Source organism: Sarcophilus harrisii, chromosome 4, assembly GCF_902635505.1.
Source record: "Sarcophilus harrisii chromosome 4, mSarHar1.11, whole genome shotgun sequence".
NCBI lineage: Eukaryota > Metazoa > Chordata > Mammalia > Dasyuromorphia > Dasyuridae > Sarcophilus > Sarcophilus harrisii.
In genome coordinates, this window is record NC_045429.1 from 163,609,027 (window position 1) to 163,634,218 (window position 25,192).

The 25,192-nt window shown below is 33.8% G+C and overlaps 2 protein-coding genes and 1 pseudogene across 2 annotated transcripts; all 3 read right to left on the reverse strand.

Moving 5' to 3' along the window:
• Positions 1-2,501: 2,501 nt before the first annotated feature.
• LOC100930712 (trace amine-associated receptor 9-like) lies at positions 2,502-3,584 on the reverse strand. The gene has a single exon (XM_012549340.2). It carries the CDS (start codon positions 3,582-3,584, stop codon positions 2,502-2,504), a length of 1,083 nt encoding a protein of 360 aa, XP_012404794.2.
• A 12,264-nt stretch (positions 3,585-15,848) lies between these two features.
• On the reverse strand, positions 15,849-16,922 carry LOC100929157 (trace amine-associated receptor 9). The gene has a single exon (XM_003769446.2). The coding sequence runs from the start codon at positions 16,893-16,895 to the stop codon at positions 15,849-15,851; it is 1,047 nt and encodes a 348-aa protein (XP_003769494.1). The 5' UTR covers positions 16,896-16,922.
• Positions 16,923-21,797: 4,875 nt separating this feature from the next.
• On the reverse strand, positions 21,798-22,508 carry LOC100928902 (annotated as a pseudogene).
• Positions 22,509-25,192: the final 2,684 nt, after the last annotated feature.

Here is a 25,192-nt window from a genome sequence, read left to right on the forward strand (position 1 = left end):
AGGGGAAAGAGCAGAGTTTGAAAGCCCTTGATACCTCCAGATGTTATCCAAGAGATGTTATTTCTAAATGTCATAGCATGCAAGTGTATCATGGACTCTACTTGTGATGACATTGTAATAACTTTTGATGATACTTGACAATCTGTAATGCCAAGTTAGAGAATGAATATAGGAAAAAAAAGAAGACAGGATCTGGAGTTAAAAACCATCAAGCTCAGTAAAAGTAGTGTCCCTGCTGGTACATCAGCACAATGTGCAAAAGATGATATTTGTCACACACACACACACACACACACACACACACACACACACACATATATATTTGCTGAGCCAATTGGGATTAAGTGGCTTGCCCAGGATCACATAATTAGTAAGTGTTAAGTGTTTGAGATCAGATTTGAACTCAGGTCCTCCTGACTTCAGGGCTAGTACTCTATATCTACTGTGCCAGATAGTTGCTCCAATATTTACATTATATTGACTGAATGCTTTATTAGCTTTTTTTCCAGTTAAATAAGAATAGAGTTAATGCATTTATTTTTAAATCTCTTTGGTACACACTGGCCCCATGACTTAAGGAACATCTTAATGTTTGATGAAACATTTTTACTAATATATGGTAGAAGTACTAAAATGATGGAAGGATACTTTACTTTGGGTCAGCATCTAGAAATTAAAAGAAAAGCCACATTTTCAAAAACAACCTATTTTAATTTGCTCATCTCAGAGATAAGGGGATATTGCATGCTCACATTAGGGAGGAAAAATGAAACAGAGAGAAACACACAGATGATTTACAAATTTAAAATATACCTTTAGCACAGAAATAGGAGTAGACTTGTGGAGGGACAAGGGATGGAGTATTCTGAAGATTTTTCAAACCTACCATACATTGGCATATATATGTTCTATATGTTCCAATTTTGTGGAAAATTCCCTTTTTTGTGGTTGTGGAAATAAACATTGGAATAATGATACAAATAGATTTACTGAAAATTGACTTTTTTCAATATTTTCTCTCTTTCAAGACCCTGAGGAAGGCTGCCAAAAACCTGGCTTACACTCTGGAAGAAAAGGTAAAATATACAAAATTCACTATAGCATAAAATATAATTTACAAAGTAGATTTATTTCAAAAGCACTGAAGATAGATAATAGTTCATTGTTGACACTATTATTTGATTATTTGTAACATATTCCACTTTTTAAAAATTTTCAGTTGTTTTGAGGCAATAAGGTGGCAGAATGGATGAAGAACAGGTCCTGAGTGCGAAAATCCTTCATCAAAAGCCAGCCTCAGGTACTTCCTTGTAGTATGAGCCTGGGCAAGTAACTTAATCTCTTTCTGCCTTGGTTTTCTCAGCTGAAAAGTGGAGATAATGATACCTTTTTTTCCATAAGTATAGTGAGGATAAAATGAGATAATATCTGTAAAGTATTCTACCAACCTTAAAGTGTTATATAAATGCAAGTTGCAAGAATTACCTTTCTTTTGGTAATTTCACATAAGTGAAAATGCTACAAAGATAAAAGTTAAAATTTATAAGTTATTTATAGAGAGAAGCAAAAGACAAATACAAACCATTTTTTCCACTCTAAATCTATTTTCTTATTGTTTAATTATTGATGAGGAAAAAGAAAAGCTTAATCCTTTCATTGAATACACAAAGATGTATTGAGGCCTTCTGGTTTTATATCACTGAAAATTCTGTTATGTTCATTTTATCGTACCTCATCTCTCAACCCAGAATTATACCCTTCCCAGTCATGAAGAAACATAGTTAGACAAATATACAAAATACACTGCTACAGTAATTCCATTTGATATTGTAGCTACCATTCTGCCTTCATATTTTCTCACCTCTTTGCTAAGAAAGTAGAATTATATTTTATTATATGTTCTTTTGGACTTTTTTCAGAGTTTAGTTTCTATTTAATGGCCTTTTCATTTATATTGCTGTAATCATTATTCTGCATCTAGTTCACTGTGCTAGTTCATACAAACCTTCCCATGTTTGTCAAAGAACTCATATATATCATTTCTTACTAATTCATATTCTATTTAATTTGTGTACCACATCTCCCCTACACATTTAATGATAATCTAAATTAGTTTCCACTTCCTTTCTGTGTTAAGAAAACTGCTCTGAATGTTTTGGTAAGAGAATACTTTTCTCTTTCTCTTTGCTTTTCCTTGAGCCTCTTTGAATCAGCTTCCCTCATTTTATAATTGAAAGTTATATATAAAAAGAAATTTTACATTGTCAGTAAACATTTACTTCTGATATTAATTTGATATTTAATATTAATATATTTAATATATTAATTTGAAAGTTTGAGCATAAGATGGCAAGAATGTGTCAGAATTATTACCAAGTGAATATAATTTTCTATTAATTTAACAAACACATATATTTCATTTCTTGAATTGTCCATCAGAGATTCTACATTTCCTTTTATTTTCAATCCATATTAGTCTGTACTTCTGTGCAAAATCTTTCTCATTTATGTAGTTCTGCTTTTTCAGAAAATAAATTCATCTCTGAAGAACCATTCCTCAAGACTCTGCCACTCACAATTAGCTTAATTGCTTTCCGAAACCAAGGGTAAAAGAAAGCATAGATCAAGGGATTCATAGCTGAGTTGTAGTAAACACACCATAGTAAGATCTCAAAGATATAAGGGGGAGTTATGAAATTCATATAAGCATCAATTAGTGAATCAATGAAATATGGCAGCCAAGAGACAAGAAACACAGCCATAGCAATCCCCAGTGTTTTAGCAGCCTTTCTCTCTCGTTTGGTCACTCTGTCCTTATACTTCTCTGCAGAGTTCTGGATTTGACTGCTGGTACTTTCTATCTTTCTAGCCTGGTGTTTAGCTACCAAAAAAATTTTACCATATAAAATGAGAATGGCAATTGTTGGTATAAAGAACAAAAGAAATCCAAAGAGAACCCAGTCTTGATTCATTGCAGCCTGACAACCTCCTACACAAGTGAGAGCAATTACCAAATCCTCCAACCCATCATCATTGACCCCTGTATAAAAGAGAGAAAAACTATATGTTACTGAACAACCCCAGGACACAGCAATACACATCCCTGAAATGGGTACTGTAAACTTTGTTGGATAGACCAGAGGATCAGTGACAGCAATATATCTATCAATGGAGATGAAACACAAATGGAAGAGAGAAGCATAGCAAAATGACCCATCAAAACATGTGTGAAATTTACAATAACTGTCCCCAAAGTACCAGCAACTCTCCACTGACCTCACCATGCTAAAGGGCATCACAGTGAGTCCAACCAAAAAGTCAGCACCGGCTAAGGAAGCAATGAGGAAGTTTGTAGGTGTATGTAGCTGCTTAAAGTGAAGAATGGCAGTGATGACCAGCAAGTTGCCAAACACTGCTAGCACAGCCCCAAAGCCAAAAAACATATACAGAATCATTCGAGCTGTGGGAGAATATGAGGTTTTGATGCAGGATCCACTGACATTCTCAAAACAGAGCTGCACAGCAGCAAGTTGGTAAGAAGTGTTGATCCTCATTTCCACGTGTGAGTCTTCCAGTATTTCCATATTCCCTGAGCATTTCTAAAATTTCAAATTTGGGGAGTGAGATAAAAATTTGTAGTCAGCCAAGAAGTATTACAATCAATGTATTACAGTAGCTACAAAAACCATTGTAAAATTAAACCCCAAATCCGTCATTATTGTTACACTGATGAAATTTGCTTTGTTTTTTCTAAATAAACCTAAATTTAGCACATGATTAAAAATTTTGTTTTAATTGTATATGCTATTTTCTACTGATTTGAAAGATTGTCTTTCGTTATTTACCCTTCTGAACTGCTCCTTTAATCCAGTATTCAAAACTTGGTATAACTCCTAATGGCATGTGCGTTTCCTGGCATGTTAAAAAAAAAAAACCAAAAAACAAGAAATGCTGATCAACTTGTGAAGTTGCCAAAGAAGTGTTTTATTAGGTTATAGTTCCCTGAGGACTCATAGTAGAGCTAATCATAAAATATACTCTCAAATAGTAAGAGAATATGTTAATATTCCCAAAACTTTTATAATGAAATCCCCAAAGTGTGAAGTGTGAATCATAATAAATGTGTTTAGAAGATATCTTAATAATGTTGATATGCACCATGGTAAAGTAGGTAAAGGACCAGCCTTGAATTAAAGGAGACCTGATTCAAATCTTAATTATGACATCTAATAACTGTATGACAATATTTTTAGAGCCCTAAGTTTTCTAAGCCAGAGGAAACAACAAATTATGGAATTCTTGCAGAATCTTACAGAAATCTATAGTCTTATATTACTAGGATATGAAGTTGTAAGACAGGAACTTTTATCCTAGATACAAAGCCTGAGAAGATAGCATATTGTTTGACTATTCTTATCAAACATACTACATGGCTACTTCTACATATCTGGCATTTCCAATCACCAAATGTAGCCTTGTGTATTTGACTAGAAAGAACTATTTCTCCTTTCCTACTGATACCTGTTAAACTCCATCATCCTTATTTGGAATATAGAAGGATCGTTCTATTTCAGAAATTCCATCTCTACTCACTATGGAAAGGGCCTCAAATCTGTTAAAGTTCAATGATTCCTTCTCCCCATCCCCATCTGCCTTAATTTCAGTATTATATTCTGTGACCTTCCAAATTCCTGACCTAGATTTGGACTTCTCTTTCCTTTTCTTGACTCCTCCTCCTTATACTTTTAAGCTTTATATTTTTAAACCCAAATCTAATTTGTCTTCCTAGACTTATTATATATTATTCAACTTTATGTATCCTATGGTCCTCTGACCTGGCTTTGCTGTTCTTCATAAACTTCTTTCCATTTCCTGTTTTATGCCTCTACACACATTATCTCCCATATCAGAAATGTACTATCTTTACTCCAAATCTCAGGGTTTCCTATCTCCTTCATAATTTTGCTCAAGGGCCACTGTGTCCCCTTCCTCTACCCCCAAAAAGTCCATTTGTATTTGTGTAATATATATTAAGTATATTTTCATTTACATACGTGTTATCTCCTCCTATAAAATGTAACACGGCCTAGGAGCAGGAGGCTTCTTTTTGCATTTTTATCCTTATGTGCTAGCTTGGTGCATACAACAGGAATTGGTTCATTAGAAAATCTTCATTTTTTCCTTCAGATGAATGAGTTTTGAAGAATTCCTCCAACTCTTTCATTCTTTTCTCCACTATGGAAATTTTCTCCCTCTGTATTTTGCAGTGTTCCCTTCTTGCAATTCAGTGATAAGAAATTTATCTGATATTAAAGATATTTTCCTATATAATGGGAATTCACAAGAGGTGAATCTAGATCCCAAGGGACTGGGAGAAATATAGGCATTTTCTTATCATCCTACTCCCACACATAGGAGAATTTTGGACTTTGGAGATGGAATTAGTGCAGTGGTCAAGTTGGCTGAAAGAGGAAAATTCCTTGAGGCAGAACCACTAACCAGTAGAATTCTAGGCCACAGAATCTTAAACACCAAGAGGAAATTTTGAGACAATCCCAATTTCTTGCCCAAATCTCCTGGGGAGAAGAGAAAGACTCCCTAGATAATGCTGAATTCCTGATTCAAAGTGGGAGTTCCAGGACAAACAAGAAATAAAGCTACGGAGCAGCAAGAGATAAAGCTATGATTTGGAAGAGCAAATGGCAATTCCCTAGTACTATAACTTACTCAGACTCTGCTGTTGTAGAGTAAAGGAATCAACTTTAATAATTCTAAGTGTTTCTATGTACATATGCATTTAGGTATGTGTCTGTATTTGACTATATATATATATATATATATATATAGATAGATAGATCTAAATCTATATAGATTTAAAGTGCTGCCTTGATATATATATATATAAATATATATATATATATCAAGGCAGCACTTTAAATAAGAAGGCTAGATAGGTCCTGGAAGAGATAAAACTCTATGAGTCTTAAGTGCTTTCTTTTTAGAGGAATCTCAATGGGAATTATATTATAAAAATATCACTGAGTGCCTAGGTTCTCTACAAAGCAAAGTTCCCAAAAGACAGAAATATTGATTATTGAATAAACCCAAGTCTTTGCTCTTTCCAGAAAAAGGGGGGGGGAGAGTTTCAAAAAATCACAAAACATCACAAACACTAGGAGTAAATTGCTTGTATGGAAGCTGGATGTGCATGAGGATTAAGTCCTACATATATAACGTAATTTTCTGCCATAAAATCACCTTCTTTAAATCTTTTTTTTTTCTCTCCTAGAGATGTGATGAAGGAATTCCTGATTGATGGTTTTTTCCTCATCACCAGCTCTAGCACTGACTTTCCACTGCTTCCATCTCTATGGCCAAAATGTTTTCTGCAGGGACCTGACTCCAAAAATGCCTTTTTATCTCTCTCTTCTCTGTGTCTGTACTTTTGCATTTAAAAGCTACATTTTACTAGGCATTGACCCACACATAACACTGTATACCAAATAAGGTTGAAATGGGTTCATGATCTAGACATAAAGAATGATATTATAAACAAATTAGAAGAACATAGAATAGTTTACCTTTCTGATCTTGGGGGAGAAAGTAATTTGTGACCAAAGTAAAACTAGAGGTCATTATTGATCTCAAAATACATGATTCTGATTATATTAACTCAATGCAGACAAGATTAGAAAGGAAGCAATAAACTGGGAAAAGATTTTTACATTTAAAGGTTCTGACAAAGGCCTCATCTCTAAAATATATAGGGAATTGACTCAAATTTATAAGAATTCAAGACATTCTCCAATGGTCAAAGGATATAGACAATTTTCAGATGAAGAAATTGAAACTATTTGTAGTCATATGAAAAGGTGCTCCATTACTATTGATTAAAGAAATGCAAATTAAGAAAACTCTTGAGATACCACTGCACAACTCTCAGATTGGCTAAGATGACAGGAAAAGATAATGATGAATGTTGGAGGGGATGTGGGAAAACTGAGACACTGATACATTGTCGATGGAATTGTGAACAGATTCAACTGCTCTGGAGAGCAGATTGGAACTATGCTCAAAAAGTTATCAAACTGTACATACCTTTTCACCCAGCAGTATTTCTACTGGGCCTCTATCCCAAAGAGATCTTAAAGGAAGGAAAGGGACCCATGTGCAAAAAATGTTTGTGGCAGCCCTTTTTGTAGTGGCAAGAAACTGGAAACTGAGTGGATGGTCATTAGTGGAGAATGTGTGAAAACCTTATGGCATATGAATGTTATGGAATATTATTGTTCTATAAGAAACAATCAACAGGATGATTTCAGAGAGGCCTGGCGAGACTTATATAAACTAATGCTAAGTGAAATGAGGAGAATCAGGAGATCAGTATACATGGCAACAACAAGACTATGTGAGGATCAATGTTGATGGACATGGCTCTCTTCAACAATAAGAATATTCAAACCAGTTCCAGTTGTTCAGTGGTCAAGAGAGCCTTCTACATCCAGAGAGAGGACTGTGGGAATTGAATGTGAACCACAACATAGCATTCTCACTCTCTCTGTTGTTGTTTGCTTGCATTTTTCTTTCTCAGTTTTTTCTTCCTTCTTGATCTGATTTTTCTTGTGCAGCAAGATAACTGTATAAATATTTATCCATATATTGGATTTAACATGTATTTTAAACTATGTGTCATCTAGGGCAATGGGTGGGGAGAAGAAGAGGATAATTTGGAACAGAAGGCTTTGCAAAGGTCAATGTTGAAAAATTACCCATGTATATATTTCGTAAATAAAAAGCTTTAATAAATAAAAAAATAATAAATATAAATTTTAAAAACCTACATTTTAATTGGAGTTCAGTTTTACAACTAATCAGAACTCATTCAGTACTAACAACACAAATTTATCATATAACAATTTATAATGAGAATCCTGCTAAGTAATTTGGTTGATGGAATACTGGGCATAGAGTCAGGGAGATGACTTCACATCTGAACTCAAACACTTGTTGTGTGAGACTCGTCAAGTCATTTGAACTGTTTATTAATCCAATAGAAAAGGAAATGAAAGAAAAACCCCCTGGACTATAGGGTCACAAAAACATCTGACATGACTGAACAAAACAATGTAATAATTACTCCATTATTTGTTTTTATATATTTATTTATATTTATGTATGTAAATCTCTATTATTTATGTATTTATACATATTCCAACATGTGTAGGGAAACATATTCAGCACCAGTATTACAACTTTGTCAGGAGAGGCAATGAGGAGTACATACCACTTACAAAGTTTTACAAGATATTTTTCACATATACTATGTCTTGCCCAGTAGTACCTTATATTCCCTTTTCCTAGATAAACAAACCCTCCTCCCCAATGTTAAGAACCTTTTTCCCACTCAGTCACTAAATTTTCTATGCTATTTGGAGTTTCATTTTAATTTTGAATACATGGGTCAAACACAGAGCCAATATGATGAAATCCTGGTGGAATTTATCTTGGTGTCCTGGATGAAAATTTCTAAGACATGGAGATTGCATATTCATCTTGAAAGTTCACAATTTTTGTTGTCCTTTGTAATTATATAGTGGAGAAAGAAATTTCAAGCTGAGGTTTGTGAGTTCCCAAACAAGAAAATCCTCTCAGTTATTTCAGAATGGTTATGATTATACTTAAAGTAAAGACAAGATCTACTTCTTTTCTTTGCTTAGTATCTACTGTCCTTAATCACTGAATAGGTATGGCCTCAATGAAACCCATTGAGGACTAAGGTCTCCCATTTTATTCAGGTTCATCTCCAATCATCTTGATCTATATGTTTCCACTGGACCCACATAGTACTGGAGGGGAAAGTGAGGCAGGTGCCTTTCACAGCCCTCACTTCACTTCAGTCCAATTCACTTGCATGTCATAGCATCACCTCCCTGAAGTCATGGTCCTCTTCAAGAACAGGACAAACAACTACTGTGTTCAGTGAACAATGGATTCTAGGTGTTTTGACGAATTCACTTAGTCAGCACTCCATCCGGCTATTGGGTGTCTGTGTGTCAATAATAGATGTGTATTAAAAGTTTTCTGTGAGCCTTCTGAATTAGAATAAGAAATAGGCATCTTTGGTTTCAAATTTTCCCTTATTAGTACTAGTAATTAAATTTTGTTTCTAAATCAAATACTTTGCATTTATGTAATTTTGAAGCTATGTGTAATGGAAAGAACTTTGGATATGGGATCAAAAGATGTAGCTTTATCTATGAGATTTATCAGTCAACACTCATGTAACTCATAGCAAGTTATCCTGTCTCTCTGAGTCTCAGTTTTTTCATTTTCAAATTTGAGTATAGAAATTCTTGCCTGGACTAAATCTTTAAGGAGTTGAGAGTATCAGATGAGAAAATTTATGTAAAATGCCTCAAAATGCACAAAGCACTATGCAAATCAACTATTAAAATTTTATAGCCTTTTTACATCCATTATATTTTTTATCCTTACTAAAACCTTTTGTCATAGATAGAGCATGATTAGTCCAGCCTTTCAATAAAGTAAACTCAAATACAGAGAAGTTAGTTAATTTGCTTAAGATCACAGTTATATTGTATCAAGATTGAGAGTGGTCCTCACATATTCTATTTTAGTACTTTTTCTATGAGATTGTGTTTCCAGATATGTTTTTTATACTTGTTTTAAAACATGAATCTCAACCCTAACTTCCAAATTTCTCTGAATTCAACTCCTCTTTGTTTGATTTAGCATACTTGTAATTATAAGTGATTTTTTTTTCTGAATAGTTCCAGATCTGAAATAAAAGATTGGGGGGAGAGGTGTTTGCTTCCAAATTTTAAGTTGTGATCTCTAGGGGCAGGGTACCAATGCTACTTTGTTCTTACAATGTTAAATGCTTGTCCTTGTTATATTCCAGGAGTCCATAATTTTTAGTACAAAATGAGGAAATGGTTGTTGTAAAGTTCTCAGAGGGAGATGAAAATTTGTCTCAGTTCTTGACCATATTCTGTCCTTAGTCCTGGAAATACATATATTTTAAAGCAGAACTGGTTTCCCTTTCTTAACTCAACATATTGGTTTATCTCGGTAACACAAATGCAAAAGAAGAGTCAACTGAAAGTATACTTTCTGATCATTAAAAGCATGTCAACAATATTTAACCTGGATATAGAATTGACCAGATTTATTTCTTTTGTAAGTTCAAGGAAATTTACTTGATAACTTTATTATATGTTCAAAAGGACTAGCAAATTACACATAATATATTTGCAGTTTTGTGTGCAATCATAATTGTTTTATTCTGTGATGTTTTAGAAATGCTTATTTTGCTTCATAAATTAAAAATAAATTAAATAAAATGTAAAAGGTCCTGAGAGATCATACTATCAGTGAATAGAAGAAAAAAAAAAGTCCTGGAAAATTTATTTTCTCTATTATTATTGACATTTCAAGGTATAATCTTCACATATGAAAATTAGCTCTACTGGCCTACTTTTAATTGTTTTCACACACTTGGAGGGATGACAACAAATAATACATGAAATTCCCTTTGTGATTAATGGTATACTTTTGCAAGAAGTCAAATGAGTTTTAGAGGGAATTATAAAGCATGACTCTTCCTTTATCAGTTTGGGGGACTAAGTCCTAGTAATTTTCATCTTTATTCTTCTTTTGAAAGTTGCCTTGAAGATTTGTTTGGTAAAAGCCCTCTGTTATTTTCTCCGATCCTTCCTAATAAAAGTTTTCTCTTATTCTTACCTTTCCCCCCTTTTAATTATTTATGTTTTACACAAACACACACACAAACACACAGACACAGACACAGACACAGACACACACATCAGGAGTTTCATACATGGATAAACTCACAGGTCCAGACCAAAGCGAACAAAATAAATAAACCTGACATAAGATATGTCCATTAAGGACTTGGATTATTTTGTTGGGGAGAGGGAAACATTACAGTTCTGTTGGCCTAAAAACAGAAAAGAATAGAAAACATCTTATTGCAAAAAACAATTGGAAAACTGATCAAGGGGAGACAATAAAAAAAAAAAAAACAGTTGGCCTACCTGAAAGATACAATGAAAAAAGAATATTAATACAATATTGCAAGAAATTATCAAGGAATATTGCCCTTAAGTTCTAGAACAAAAAGGCAAAAAAGAAATAAAAAGAAATCCACAGATCACCACTTGACAGAAAGGAGGAAAATTTACAGGAATATTATAGCCGAGTTGCAAAGCTCCAAGTTAAGGAAAAAATATTACAAGCAACAACAACGAAAATAAACACCATGGAGTAACAATAAAGATTACTCAAGATCTAGCAGCTTCCATGTTGAAGAACTCTAGATCTTGGAAAGCTATATTTTGTAGAGCAAAAGAGCTGATGTTATAAACAAAGATAATATACTCAGAAAAGTTTAAGTATGATTCTAAATGGGGAAAAAAGGAAAAAAAAACATTTAATGAATTTACAATTGGTCTTTATTGATCTCCATAAGGTCTTTTTTTTTTTTTTTACTTCTTATATGTTAAAATGTTATCAGTACTCTTATGACTGTCATCATTATTTAGTAGTTTAAAAGAAGGGGTTAGACAGAACTGTGTTTGATGTGGTAATTTAAAAAAAAAATCAGACTGGGCATGGAGAGATAAAAATTATAATTATCTCATACAAATATATCTAATAGAGGTATAAAAGTCTTCTAAATTGAGTAAAAAATAATAAAATGGCAAGGGGATAGGATCAAGAAAGCAGGGATTCTGAGGCGTGGGTAGGTTAAGGAATTGGACATCAAAGCAGGTAGTAGAAGTAAAGCAGAAGAGTAAAAAGGGATAGGGTAAATTGGGTGAGTGCTTAATGAGGCAAAATAAGAAGGAGGAAAACAGTTACAAGTAATTGTAGCTTAGAATGTGAATGGGATGAATTTACTTGTAATAGAACTGGATAGCAGATTAGAAATCTGAATTAAACAAAATGTTGTTTTCAAGAAACAATAAAAATAAGAGATACAAAGATAAATAAATGACTGAAGTAGAATTTATTAGGTAAAAAAGCAGGAATAATAATCATGATTTCAGACAAAGTTAAAGCTGTAATAGATTTAATTAAAAGAGGAAATGGGGAAACTACACTGTCACCAATATAATTCAACATTGTTTTAGACTATAATTAGACAGTTTAAAATGCCTGAAAATATGCCCCCAAACACACAGGAATTACATGAACATAAACATAAAGTAAATTTGTACAAATAATTGGAGCAATGTTTATTGTTCATAGCTAGGCAAAGCAATATATAAAAAATAACATTTTGTCAAACTAATCTATTTAATCAATGCCATCCCAATTAAATTAGTAACAAAATTATTATAATGAATTGGAAAGAATAGTAACAAAGTTCATTTGGAAGAAAAAATTGGAGTTTCAAAGAATATAGTAGAAAAAAAACTAGTGAAAAAAGATGTAAAGGAAGTGATTACAGCAACAGCAGACTTAAAACCATATTATAAGTACTGTTGAAGTGTTTTGATCATTTTAAATTAAATTTTTTGTATGAATAAAAACAATATAGTCAAGAATAGAAAGAATGCAGAATTTTTTTAGGATTGGAACTATCATGAACCATCTCTCAGATAGAATATGATCGTGTTGGAATACTACTCTTTGTTACTGAAAATGTGAACTGATTTGAGTTAGAAAAAAAAAATGTGAAGACTTGGATCTGGGAAGGAAAATGCTATCTACCTCCAGAGAAAGAGATGCCAAGTAGAAATATACATAGTATGGTCTTACAAATCTGCTTAAAATGTGTGTGTGTGTGTGTGTGTGTGTGTGTGTGTCTGTATTATGTCTCTGTGTGTAACATCTCTGAAGAACTTCAGAATTAATTGTATGAAATGATATCCACTGGGACAGGACTGCCCAGAATGGTGTACCCTCATCAAAGAAGGTACTGAGCAGTATGATCAAAGCGGAATTGCAGTAGCTCAAAAGAAATATGAAATTCACAGATTTAAAGAACTACCCCAAATGTTCACATGGATTCTTTGTGCCCAAACTGTGATTGAGCATTCCCAACTAATATTGGTCTGACTAGTCACAGTGAACCCATTGTAACTTGATTCTAATTGATATTTTGGTCTTCTTTGAGAACAAAGGATAACCACCAATAAAAGTGTTTGTGGATATATGTATATGTTTAGATAGTTTTCTATATCTATATATATTTACATAAACATACACATATACATATATAATATAGTTTTTAATGGAAATTTATTATTTTATATTTAATCCTCTTATGTTCTACTGTGTACATGGAAATGCTCTCTCTTTTTTTTTTCTTGTTTTGTGATTAAATTTAAAATGAATTTAAAAAAAAATTACCAAACAATTCTTTTGCCCTGAGGATTTAGAAAATCCTAGAAATTTAGGAAAATTTTTGCACCATGGTCACTATCTCTACACTTCATCTTCAAAACAAATAGCATATCACCTAAAGTTCCATACCACCCCAGAAACTCTCAATAACTGGTAACGACTCCCTGTTCTTATTGCTAGGTAGAGAATATTCATGCCAGAGTCCTCAGTGAGTATTTAAATGATGGCTTTCTGCATGTCTTTTTGCTGACAAGGCCTGATAGTGATTCTGATATGAGTTTTGAAACTCTCCCTTTATCAGGAAATGTTAAAATGCTCATCCTGAGAACTTAGGTTTCCTATACTGTATTATTACCATGGTTAAGGCAACCAAGTGTCCAGATTGCCTTGATTAGAATCTTTAAGATAACACTAGAATACCTATGATGGGAGCTTTCCAGACTGTTGAGAACTGAGTTCTAAAGCCTTGAAGGGAATCAAGATGTCTTAATATCTTTAAGACAGTCTCAATATGGTATATATCTTTTATCTCCCTAGCTCTTCCCTGGTACTTCTCCTCCTCTCCTGGGAAGGCCCCAAGGTAATATTTCCCCTATGAAAAATAATTTTGCTAGGTATCTTTATTTCAGGGCTAGGTTCACTATAAGGTACTCTCTCTTTCTCCCTCATAGCTTCTTCCCTTTAATGACGTTTTTCTTCTTACTAGAGGTAACTCTGCTTAGTTTGCTACACTCCTTCATGGATTTAGCCTACCGAGTCAATTGTGCACTCACACCTCATGGTATATTCCTTTAATGGTTTCTTCAAACTCCTTTCCTTGCTAACTCTATTGCTCTTCCAAATTTATTTCTATTTACTATTCCTGATGCCTATTTTTCCTCTTCATTTTGTCTTTAACCTTTTCTTTTAACTGAATGTAAAAGAATGCCCTCATGAATTCATCACAAATGCTTTGTACCTTGTATTTTGAACTAGGAATTTCTATTTTATTTATTGTTTCTCTTTCCAGCTCATAAAATAGAGGTTTATTTTTAAAGTATAACCTATGCCAGAGGTGTGAAACAGCTTCATATGAACCACAATTCAATATTGTACAGCTGAACTAGATTAAAATGTAATTAAGAAATACTTTTTAAAAAATAAAAATAAAATAAGACATGGATAATTTTAATGTGTGGATTTTCTAAATGAATATCTCCATGAAGAAATCCTCATCTTTGTTTGAAGGGCTCCCATTTCTATTTAGATTTGATGTCACTGAATTATACATATAGGACTTTGACAGAAATTTAAAACCTTTATTGGGAGGGCAGGAAATCTGTTGTTTATTGTTTTGTTCATTTCTTCCCTCATGTTACACTTACATTGTTTAAATAACAACACTTATTTTGTTAAGTGTGACAAAAGCTTATCTAGCAATTAAGCTGAATTAAATTTATTTGGTAATAAGAAATGTGCAATATAACTGAGATAACTGAAACCACTCACAGAGTGTTAAAAATTCTTTTTAAGAGTTGTTGATTTAATTATCATTGAATTGGCTGCTTATGTATTAGATACAGAACTGGGAAAAAACAATGACATAAAAACTTCCCCCTCACAGATCTGTTTTCTTTTTTTCTACTAAAACAAATTATACATGTTCTCAAATGAAAATAGTATGCAATACACCTTGTTTACAATCACACTGTATATTAGTATTAGACCCAGAAAAAATAGGTTATTTCTAAACATGACATCATAGTTAAGCATCTTTAAGAATATAAACATAGTGCTTTTAATATATGATTTCTTCCCAAACCAGTTACTGTGAAATCTCATATTTTAGTTTTAATATAAAACCTTTGGAATTAAAAAATACTTTCTAGTACTAACAAACAAACAAAAAGATCATTCCTAGATATTCATTCTAGCATTTAAAACTAAAGGCATTTTATTCCAAACAACCCTGTAGTTGTACCAATACCAATTTTACAGACAAGATAATTGAGTTTCAGAGAAGTCATATTATTTATCTGTCAATCTCAAGGTCTTCTCTCAAATTTATCTTAAACTAGAGTTTTTCAAGTCTTAAAATATGATTTTTTCTAGGGGAATTTTTGCTGCATATATTCTGAGATATTATATATACTGGGTTTATGTGAGGGAAAATAATAAAGTTTTAAATTGAAGAAGTGGAGGGAGGAATAGAATTTAGTTGATTGAAATAATTGGTAATTGGTTAAAAAAAAAGAGGTCAGAGATACAGCAAGAAAGAATGTATATAGGAATACCATAGCTATATATGAGCCAATTTTAAAACTCTCAGTACATATGCAGATATTTTTTCCAAATTCATCAGTAGCTGAATGTAATTTTCACCTGATTGAATGGATCATACATTTCTAAGCAAAAGTTTACATTTTTGCTCTTGTTCCATATACAAGATTTAATTTAGTTTTATTGCAATTTTTTCAATCTATTTCTGCTTCCTCAGAAAACAAATTCATTGTTGAAGAATCATTCCTTAAGACTCTGCCACTCACAATCAGCTTTATTGCTTTCCGAAACCAAGGATAAAAGAAGGCATAAATTAAGGGATTCATAGCTGAATTGTAATAAACACACCACACTAAGATCTCATAGACATAAGGGGGAGTTATGAAATTCATATAAGCATCAATTACTGCATCAATAATATATGGCAACCAGGAAACAAGAAAGGCAGCCATGGCAATCCCAAGTGTTTTAGCAGCCTTTCTCTCTCTTTTGGCCACTCTGTCCTTATAGCTCTCTGCAGAAGATTGGGTTTGGCTGCTGCTGCTTTCTATCTTCCTAGCCTGCTGTTTAGCCACCAGAAAAATCTTGCCATATATAATGATCATGGCAACTGTGGGTACAAAGAATAAAAGAAAACAAAGTAGAACCCAATTCTGATTCAGTGGAGCCTGACAACCTCCTACACAAGTAAGTGCAATTACCAAGTCCTCTATTCCATCTTCATTGGCCCCCGTGTAAAAAATAGAAAAGCTGTATGTCACTGAAAAGAACCAGGAGAGGGCAATGCATATCCCAGAAACAGGCACTGTGAACTTGGTTGGATAGACCAGAGGGTCGGTGACAGCAATATACCTGTCAATGGAGATGAAACACAAATGGAAGAGGGATGCAAAGCAAAAGGATGTATCAAAACATGTGTGAAATTTACAGTAACTCTCCCCAAAGTACCAGCAGCTCTCCACAGACCTCACTGTACTGAAGGGCATCACAGTCACCCCAACTAAAAAATCAGCACAGGCCAAGGAGGCGATGAGGAAGTTTGTAGGTGTGTGCAGCTGCTTGAAGTGAAGTATGGCGGTAATGACCAGCAAGTTGCCAAATACTGCTAGCACTGCCCCAAAGCCAAGCACAGCATAGAGAATGACTCTAGATCCTGAGGAGTAAGGGGTTTTGATGCAAGATCCATTCACATTCTCATAGCAGAGTTGCACAACTGGTGGTTGAGACAAATTAGTGGTCATTACTTTTCTATAAGAATCCTTGATTCTGGCAATTCTGGAAAGGAAGGAAAAGTCTCATAAGTGTAGAAGTTAACATGATTTTTTTTTTGCCAATTATTACATTTGCATATGAATTATTTGATATCTGAAAATCATATTCAAAACTTTTGGTATATTTAGAAGTTAAAATTATACTAGCAGTCTATTATGAGGTAAATAAACTAAGCAAATGACTAAACAGCTAGAAATATATTTACAAGTAATAGAAAATGTTATTTACACTTCACAGGAAATAGTCTTTTCTTATTATTTACCTTATAAAAACTTCCTTGTTCAAAACAGTTGTAACTTGAAGAGCATTTGAATAGGTTGCCCTATTGTGAAGGTTTATTTAAAAGGTGATTTCCCCTGAGTTGTCCCATCAGCATCAATGATAAAATACATCCCATACACTAAAGAAAAATAAATAATTGCCCCTAATCATTACTGTGAAATCCCTGTAGTATAAGTGTGAAGACTAAATTTATCCTTAATAATAATTGTTAATAAGTTATTTGTTTTTTTTTTCTCTTGGAAGTAAAACTAGTTGTTCCCTCATTTCTTGGTATGCCTAGCTCAGTGACATGAATTACAGAAATGTATATCAAACAACAAAACTAAAATAAACATAGAATCATAGAATTCTTTCAAAAGTAGTGGTCCTGGAAAAGTACAGTATACTACCAGGTAGTTATCTAGCCTCTCCTGGAAGATCTACTGTGTCCCAAAACAATCCATTTTACTTTGATAGAATTCTAATCATCAGGAAATTTTTCTTTATGTGAATCCCACATTTGCTTTTTGTGACATCCACTAAATGCTCTTACCTCAATCTAGAGCCTATCTGATTCATTTTCAGAATGATGGCCTTTTTTTACAAGAAGAAAATTCTTTTTATAGAAACTTATATGTATCTGTTCATTTTTAATAATAGCCTTTTATTTTCAAAATATATGCAAAGATATATGCAAGATTTACAAAATCTTGTGTTCCATTTTTTCCCTCCCTTTCCTCTTCCTTTCTCCTGGACCGCAAGTAATTCAATATATGTTAGACATGTGCAGTTCTTCTATAGATATTTCCACAATTATCATGAGCCACAAGAAAAATCAGTTCAAAAAGTGGGAAAATGAGAAATAGAAAAAAGCAAACAAACAGCAACAGCAACAACAACAACAAAAAGATGAAACTACTACACACTCAGTCTCCACAATCCTCTTTCTGAATCCTCTTTTGAGAGATAGCTATCTCTTTATCAAAAGTCTATTGGAATTGTCTTGAATCACCTCATTGTTGAAAAGAAACATGCCCATCAGAGTTGATTATCACACAATCTTGTTGTTGTTGTGTATAATGTTATCTTGATTCAACTCACTTCACTTAGGATCAGTTCATGGAAGTCTCTCCAGGCCTCTCTGAAATCATCTTGTTGATTGTTTCTTACAGAACAATAATATTCCATAACATTTATATGCTATGACTTATTCAGCCATTCTCCAAGTAGTGGCCATCCACTCAGTTTCTACTTTCTTGCTATTATTATAAGGGCTGCCACAAATATTTTTGCACATGTGGGTCCTTTGCCCTCCTTTAAGATCTCTTTGGGATACAAGCACAGTAGAAACATTGCTGGATCAAAGAGTATACAGTTTGATAGCCCTTTGAGCATAGTTCCAAATTGCTCTCCAAAATGGTCAAATCAGTTCACAGTTCCACCAGCAATGTATTAGTGTCCCAGTTTTCCCATATTCCTCCAACATTTATCACTCTATTTTCCTGTCATCTTAGCCAGTCTGAGAGGTGTGTAATGGTACCTCAGAGATGTCTTAATTTGCATTTCTCTGATCAATAATGACTTAAAGTATCTCTTCATAAGATTGGGAAAGGTTTTTATTTTTTCATCTGAAAATTGTTCATTTGACCATTTATCAATTGGAGAATGGTTTTAATTCCAATAAATTTGAGTCAATTCTCTATTTTAGAAATGAGGCTTTATCAAAACCCTTAGATATAAAAATTTCCCAGTTTACTGGTTCCCTTTTAATCTTATCTACATTAGTTTGTTTCAAAAATGTTTTTAATTTGATATAATCAAAATTATTTATTTTGCATTTTATAATGTTTTCTATTTCTTCTTTGGCCATGAATTTTTTTCCTTTTCCACAGATCTGAGAGGTAGACTATCCCTTGTTCTCCTAATTTGCTTATAGATCATCTATACTTTTCTAAATCGTGAATCCATTTTGACCTTATCTTGGTGTAAGATGTTAGGTGTTGGTCAATGTCTAGTTTTTGCCATACTATTTTCCAATATTATTGATAGCCTTTCAAATCTTAGAAGAGAGCTATCATATTTTTCTGAGCCTTCTTTTCTCCAAGCTAAACATCAGCTCCTTTAAACCACAGAATTTTGTGTTTTCCCTCCACTGCTTCATTAGTGTATTACTTTCACTTTAGAAGATTTATACAATAAAGAAAAGCCTTGAACTTAAATTTAACCACTGTAAATGAGTCTCAATTAGGGTCAACTATAGTAATATTCTTATTTCACCACTATTTCTTTTGTTCCTACACTGAACCTAATTCGGGAGCTTTTCTCTTCTTATTCATTTATTAAAAGAAGGATCTCTACTGCCAATGTCTGTTTTCTATAAATCATGCTCCACATGCCAACTCAAGTAACTACATTCCTCTGCTAATGTTATAATCAAACACATACTCCATTAAGTTTCAAAGAAATAAATATTAATTCAGTCACTATATAAAAATATCAACTAAGTAAGAATGCTTTTACTATTAAGTCCTGGTTACTACCCCACATCCCATTTAAAATCCTTATCATCCCCAAATCAACATGCCATATTAATCTAGGTCTGATTCTTTTTCCACTTGGAAAGGGCTTTGAATTCCTGCCTTTGCTAACAGATGTTACTAAGAGACTTTTCAAAGATACAAAGTACAGAGGTCCAACCTCATTTTACAAGTCTGGAAATGAAGTGACTTGATAAAGATTACACTTCTGATTAATGGTGAAATTGTAACATTTCTTATTACCAGTCTATTGAATCTTTATACTATGTTCTTTTGCCTCCTATGAATATATTCTGGGACTCCAGGATACTCTTGCCTGGGTCTTGGTCAGTCTAATATAAGCCTTAGTGGCTAACTATACCACTATCTTCTTTTAACCATGACTTTGTATAATTTTGATTATTAACTGTCTGGAAAGTGTTACATTGGGAACTTGAGCTCCTAATCTTTTTCAAGCTATTCCTTTTGTTTGTCCCATATTATATATCTAATTTTTATCATAGGTAATAATAACAATATCATATATAATAGTGTTAATAATAATTTTATTCTGAATTTAAGGCATATGTGTGCATGTACACACACATAGATAGACACAAACAAACCTATGAGCATATCCATATTCAATAGAGATCATAAATGAGCATTGTATATAAAACTATTAATCTCTATTCCATAGATCTTGCTTTCTAAGAAGTATATAATAAATGCAGCACATTTCAAAACTTGTCCTGTTTGTTAGTATATTCTTCTGACTTTCCTTCTATTAGCTTTTATACATGATTTAATGGTTTTCTTTTTTCTTTTTTTTTACATTAGATCCATATTATCTTTATACATAGATCTGCTTATGCATAAATAAATAAATATTAATTTTATCTGGTCAATAAACAAAAAAAGGGTGTAAGGATTAATATTTTGGATAAAACTTACTTGAATAAAAGTTGAAAAAAATTATTCAAAAGTTGAATAAATGCAGTCTAGTACTCTTTTATTATAAAGTTTCTTTCAGGAGATGACCAGTATAATCTTTCTATTTCTACCTTTCCTTCTAGTTCTCAGAGATACTGGGTACTTTTCATTTATGACTTCTTAAAATAAGATATTGAGGCTCTTGCTTTGGGTTATAACTTTCAGATAATTCAGTGACTATTAAATTAGTTCTCTATCTAGTTTCTTGGTTAGTTATTTTCATTTTGATATAACATGTTTTCCTCAATTTTTTTCACATAAAAAACTAAGTTTTAATTAAATACATTTACAAATATATATACAATTCTTAAGAAGACAGATCATATTTCTATGACATTTGGTAAAATGTATTGGTAACTCCAGATGTATGGCTGAAGGAAGACAAACCCTTCAATAGGACTTCAGCAGGACAGAACAATTGGTCTACTTACCACATATTGGAGCAGAAAGGAAAACATGATTGTGTGAAACTTTAACAGAGCACATCTGCTCTAAGTCAATGAGATATGGCTTAGTCTCCCTGACTAATGTTCATTAGTGGAGTAACATCTGCTCCTGGATACATCTGCTTTGTTGCAGTCAATGAGCTGCCTGTGTTTGCTTGTGAAGCTACAGTGGTGCTAAAAGGGAAGGAAGGTAAACACACCAAAATCCAGCTAAGCAGCTGATACATTTTATTATTGGAAAATGACATCTTTTTGTGAATGGATATTTAAGTCCATCTAGGAGAGATATACCTGTCTATCTCCTGCAGCAAGACAGCTTAGCTACACCAGGCATTTGGGTAATACACAGCTTCCTCAAAAAGTCAATGTGGATGATAAAAAGGACAAAATCCCCATTACTGCCCAAACCCCATTTTTATGTGATGAAGTGCTTATGATAATGCATCCTCCACAAAGTGACAAATAAAAACAACACTCAAACTGGGGAGCTGCTCTGGTAAACAAGATCATGATACAGATAGTGATTGAGGCAGGAATTCAGAGCATCATGCTTAGATCTCTGTTCCAAAGGCAGGAATGAGTTACTTCTGAACAATGTCCCTCCAGATCCTCATTGAAGTCTCCTTGTTGCATATGTTGCAGGGACCTTCAGTCTTCAGGGTAGGCTGTTTGCTCTTCTTTCATTAATGAGAATTTATCCTCTTTCTTTCATTTCAGAGCTCAGTTTCTCAACCATCTTGTTGATGCATTTGAATAGCACTAGGGAGCATGTTTCAGATTCTATATCTTGTTCAACAGATGGAACATTTCACTTTTTGCTTAATTTACTCATTAATGCAGTAGGAGCAAAAACTATGAGCACAGTTCAAGGTGACAGCCTCAATGAAGTGTTCCAAGCAAATAATGTATTGAAGCTCATTTTCTAGGACATCATTCATCTGGTTTAGAACCTCTTCCTTCTGTGCACTCACTTTCTCTTTCTCTTCCTTGGTCTGTTCCAGCTCTTTATTCTTAGCTTGAATGATTGCTTCAAAGTCCTTTTTGTTCTGATTTAATTAACTCTTCTATTAGAATATGACGTTCCTGCAGGACCTATGACAGCTGCTCCTTCAGAGCCATTTCCCATGCTGTTTCTCCAAACCCTCTAAGTGCTGCTCCTTCCCCTGAAAAAATTTCGCTAGCTGCTCTACTCTCTGCTGTTGCTGGACCTGCTCTGTAAACAGCTGGTCCTGTAATTCCTGGAGCTCCTACTCCATCTTCACAATCTTATTTCCTTCTGAGCCCCCTTGGGGCTTTGCTGATTCATGCTCAGAAGAGCCACCTGCTTCTCCTGAACCTTGACCTTCAGTTTAAGGATTTTCACCATTGTCTTTTGGACATTGTATGTCCAAGTTGTTCTGGGGCTGTGACAAGCTGGGGTCTTTGTGCTCCTTGCTCTATAAGATTTGCTTTTTTTTTCTGAACAGAGTGAAGGTCATTCTCTGCTGCTCTCTTTCTACGTGGTCCGGGAGACGCCAACTTTTAGATCCATGTTTTAGGGACCTGTTTGGCCATTTAGGCTTTTCCACGGGATTTCCCTGACTGCTCATAAGTCAATGGACACTTTATTTGATTCTGAGTCTGGCGAGTCCTCTGATCTAGGACTATTCAATTCCTCTAAACTACATTTCTTTTTGGTTCTTGAGCTCTTACTACTGATTTGCTGTTTCTCAGAGTAAGATATAAGTGAATCTTGTCCAAGTCTTCTATTACTTCTCATTCAGATTCTGCAATCTCATTTTCTAGTGGAACTCCAAGCTGGATTCATTCCTGTAAAGGTTCCAGGTTTCCTTGTTCAGTCAAACCTCATTCACACTTGCTATCATTGTCCACTGACCTCAGTATTATGTAAGAAAATACAGTGGTTTCATGGAAGCTAGATGGCCATTGGATAGAGTACCAGCTTTGAAGTTAGGAAGACCTGAGTTTAAATCTAGCCTCAGACATTTAACATTTATTAATTGTGTGACCCTGGACAAGTCATTTAACCACAATTGCCTCAGCCAAAAAAAGGAAAAAGAAAACACAGTGGTTTCAAGAAATCATCAATGGACAAATTTTTGAAAGAAGCTGGTATGTGATATCAAATCTTCTACCAATTGTCACCTCTCTGTGATCCTCTAGCAGCAACCACTTGGTGCTCATCCTCACTAGTACAGGCACCAGGCCAGGCAGCTGCCCACTGGGATTCCCCATGGGAGATCAGACCATCACAGACCTATACCTGACTCTGGTCTGAGATCTAATCCCCACTCTCTCAGTTAGCACTAGGCAGGACCCAGGTCTTGCTGCTGCCACCACCACCATTATGTCTAAGTAACAGATGGAAGCCCAAGTTTTATTTTATTTTGTTTTTCTTCAGTTTTTTTTTTTTACTTTATTTTGATACTTCTTGTGTCATAGAGGCATTAGCTTTTATTTGGGTAATTTTAAGGGCATTTTTTCTTGGTTAAGATATTATTCTTATTCTGAACTGTAAATTTTCTTTCCAAATCTTTCTTTCTTTTGTAGCTGCTTCTTTCTTTTTCCATGTTTCTTTCTTGTATTCTCATTTGCTTTTAAAAAATCTTTTTTGTATGAATTAATGCTGAACAAAACAAGCAGAATAAGGAATACATTGCACATAGTTACAGGATTGTGCAACAATGTTCAACACGAAAGATTTGGTTCTTCTCAGGGGTTCAGTGATCCAAGGTAATCCCAATAAATTTTGGATAGAAAATAATATCTGCATCCAGAAAGAGAACAATGGAAATTGAATATAAATCAACATATGCTATGTTCACATCTTTTTTTCTATTTTTTTCTCTCTTCTGGCTTTCCTTTTTGTTCTGATTTTTTCTCTCCCAACATGATTCATAAATAAATGTGTATTTTAAAAGTCAATATACATGTAAAAATTATTTTTTATCTTTAAAACAAAAGTTGCTTCATGCTTGAATTTTGATTGGACTAATGTCCAGGCTACATTTTAATTTGGAGTTTTGCTTGTCAATGTTTTGGAGTCATTTTCTACTAGGTTTAGATCTTGACCTTCCCTGTCACTATAAAACCTCTTTAAGGAGAGAAACTATTGTGTTGTTATTTATTTCTTGGCTTGATTATTATTCTTGCTTCTTTATATCTTTTGTTATTCTCTTTACTCTTTTGTTAGTCTCTTCTGTGTCTCTGGAGAATTATGGGGTCAGTTTCTTTTTTTCCTGAGGCCTTCATCTTCTTTTTTGGAGATAGTGAATGTTATGGATTCTTTAATAATTAGAGCTATCCAGAAATAAAGTTGCCCCAACATCTAAGTGACTTCACAATAGAACTATAAGCTTTTAGTGCACCCAAATAATCTTATTCAGGACAAAGTCTGATTACTGCCCTCTTTTTCTGAGCTCTTCAAGTTCCTGACTTGGGATGTAGGTCTTAGGAACTCTCGTTTTGGCTCTACTCTGGTAAGAAGTTTGAGACTGCTTTTGAACTCAACCAGCTACAAAGTTCTCTCAACCAGCTAGAAAATTCTCTCAGCATTGCATGTGTTTAACCTATATCATAATGCTTTCTGTCTTGGGGAGAGAAGAGGTGGGGGAGAGAGGAAGACAATCTTGGAGCACAAGGTTTTACAAAAGTGAATGTTTAAAATTATCTTTGCCTGGATTTGGAAAAATAAAATACTATAATAAAATTAAAAACAAACTTTTTAAAAGTTCTTTTAGCTCGTTAGAAAGTTCTGCAGATTTAAAGTTACAGAATTTTAGGCTCCATCTTTGCTCAGGAATTTCTATCCTTTCTATTCTACCGATGGCTTCAGTTTGGGTTGGAAGGAGAACTGAGATCTTGCTTCACTTTCAGAGCTACACATTTACTGTTTGCTTCTGAATTTGTTTCTCACTTATACACACCCTGAGGACTGTGAATACTTCCCACCTTGCTCTACTTTTTTCCTCCCAGACCTTCACACTGTTCCCCCTTTGCACAGGTTTCTTCCTTAATATGCCTTGGATCTCTGACCCAGGACTAGGCAGT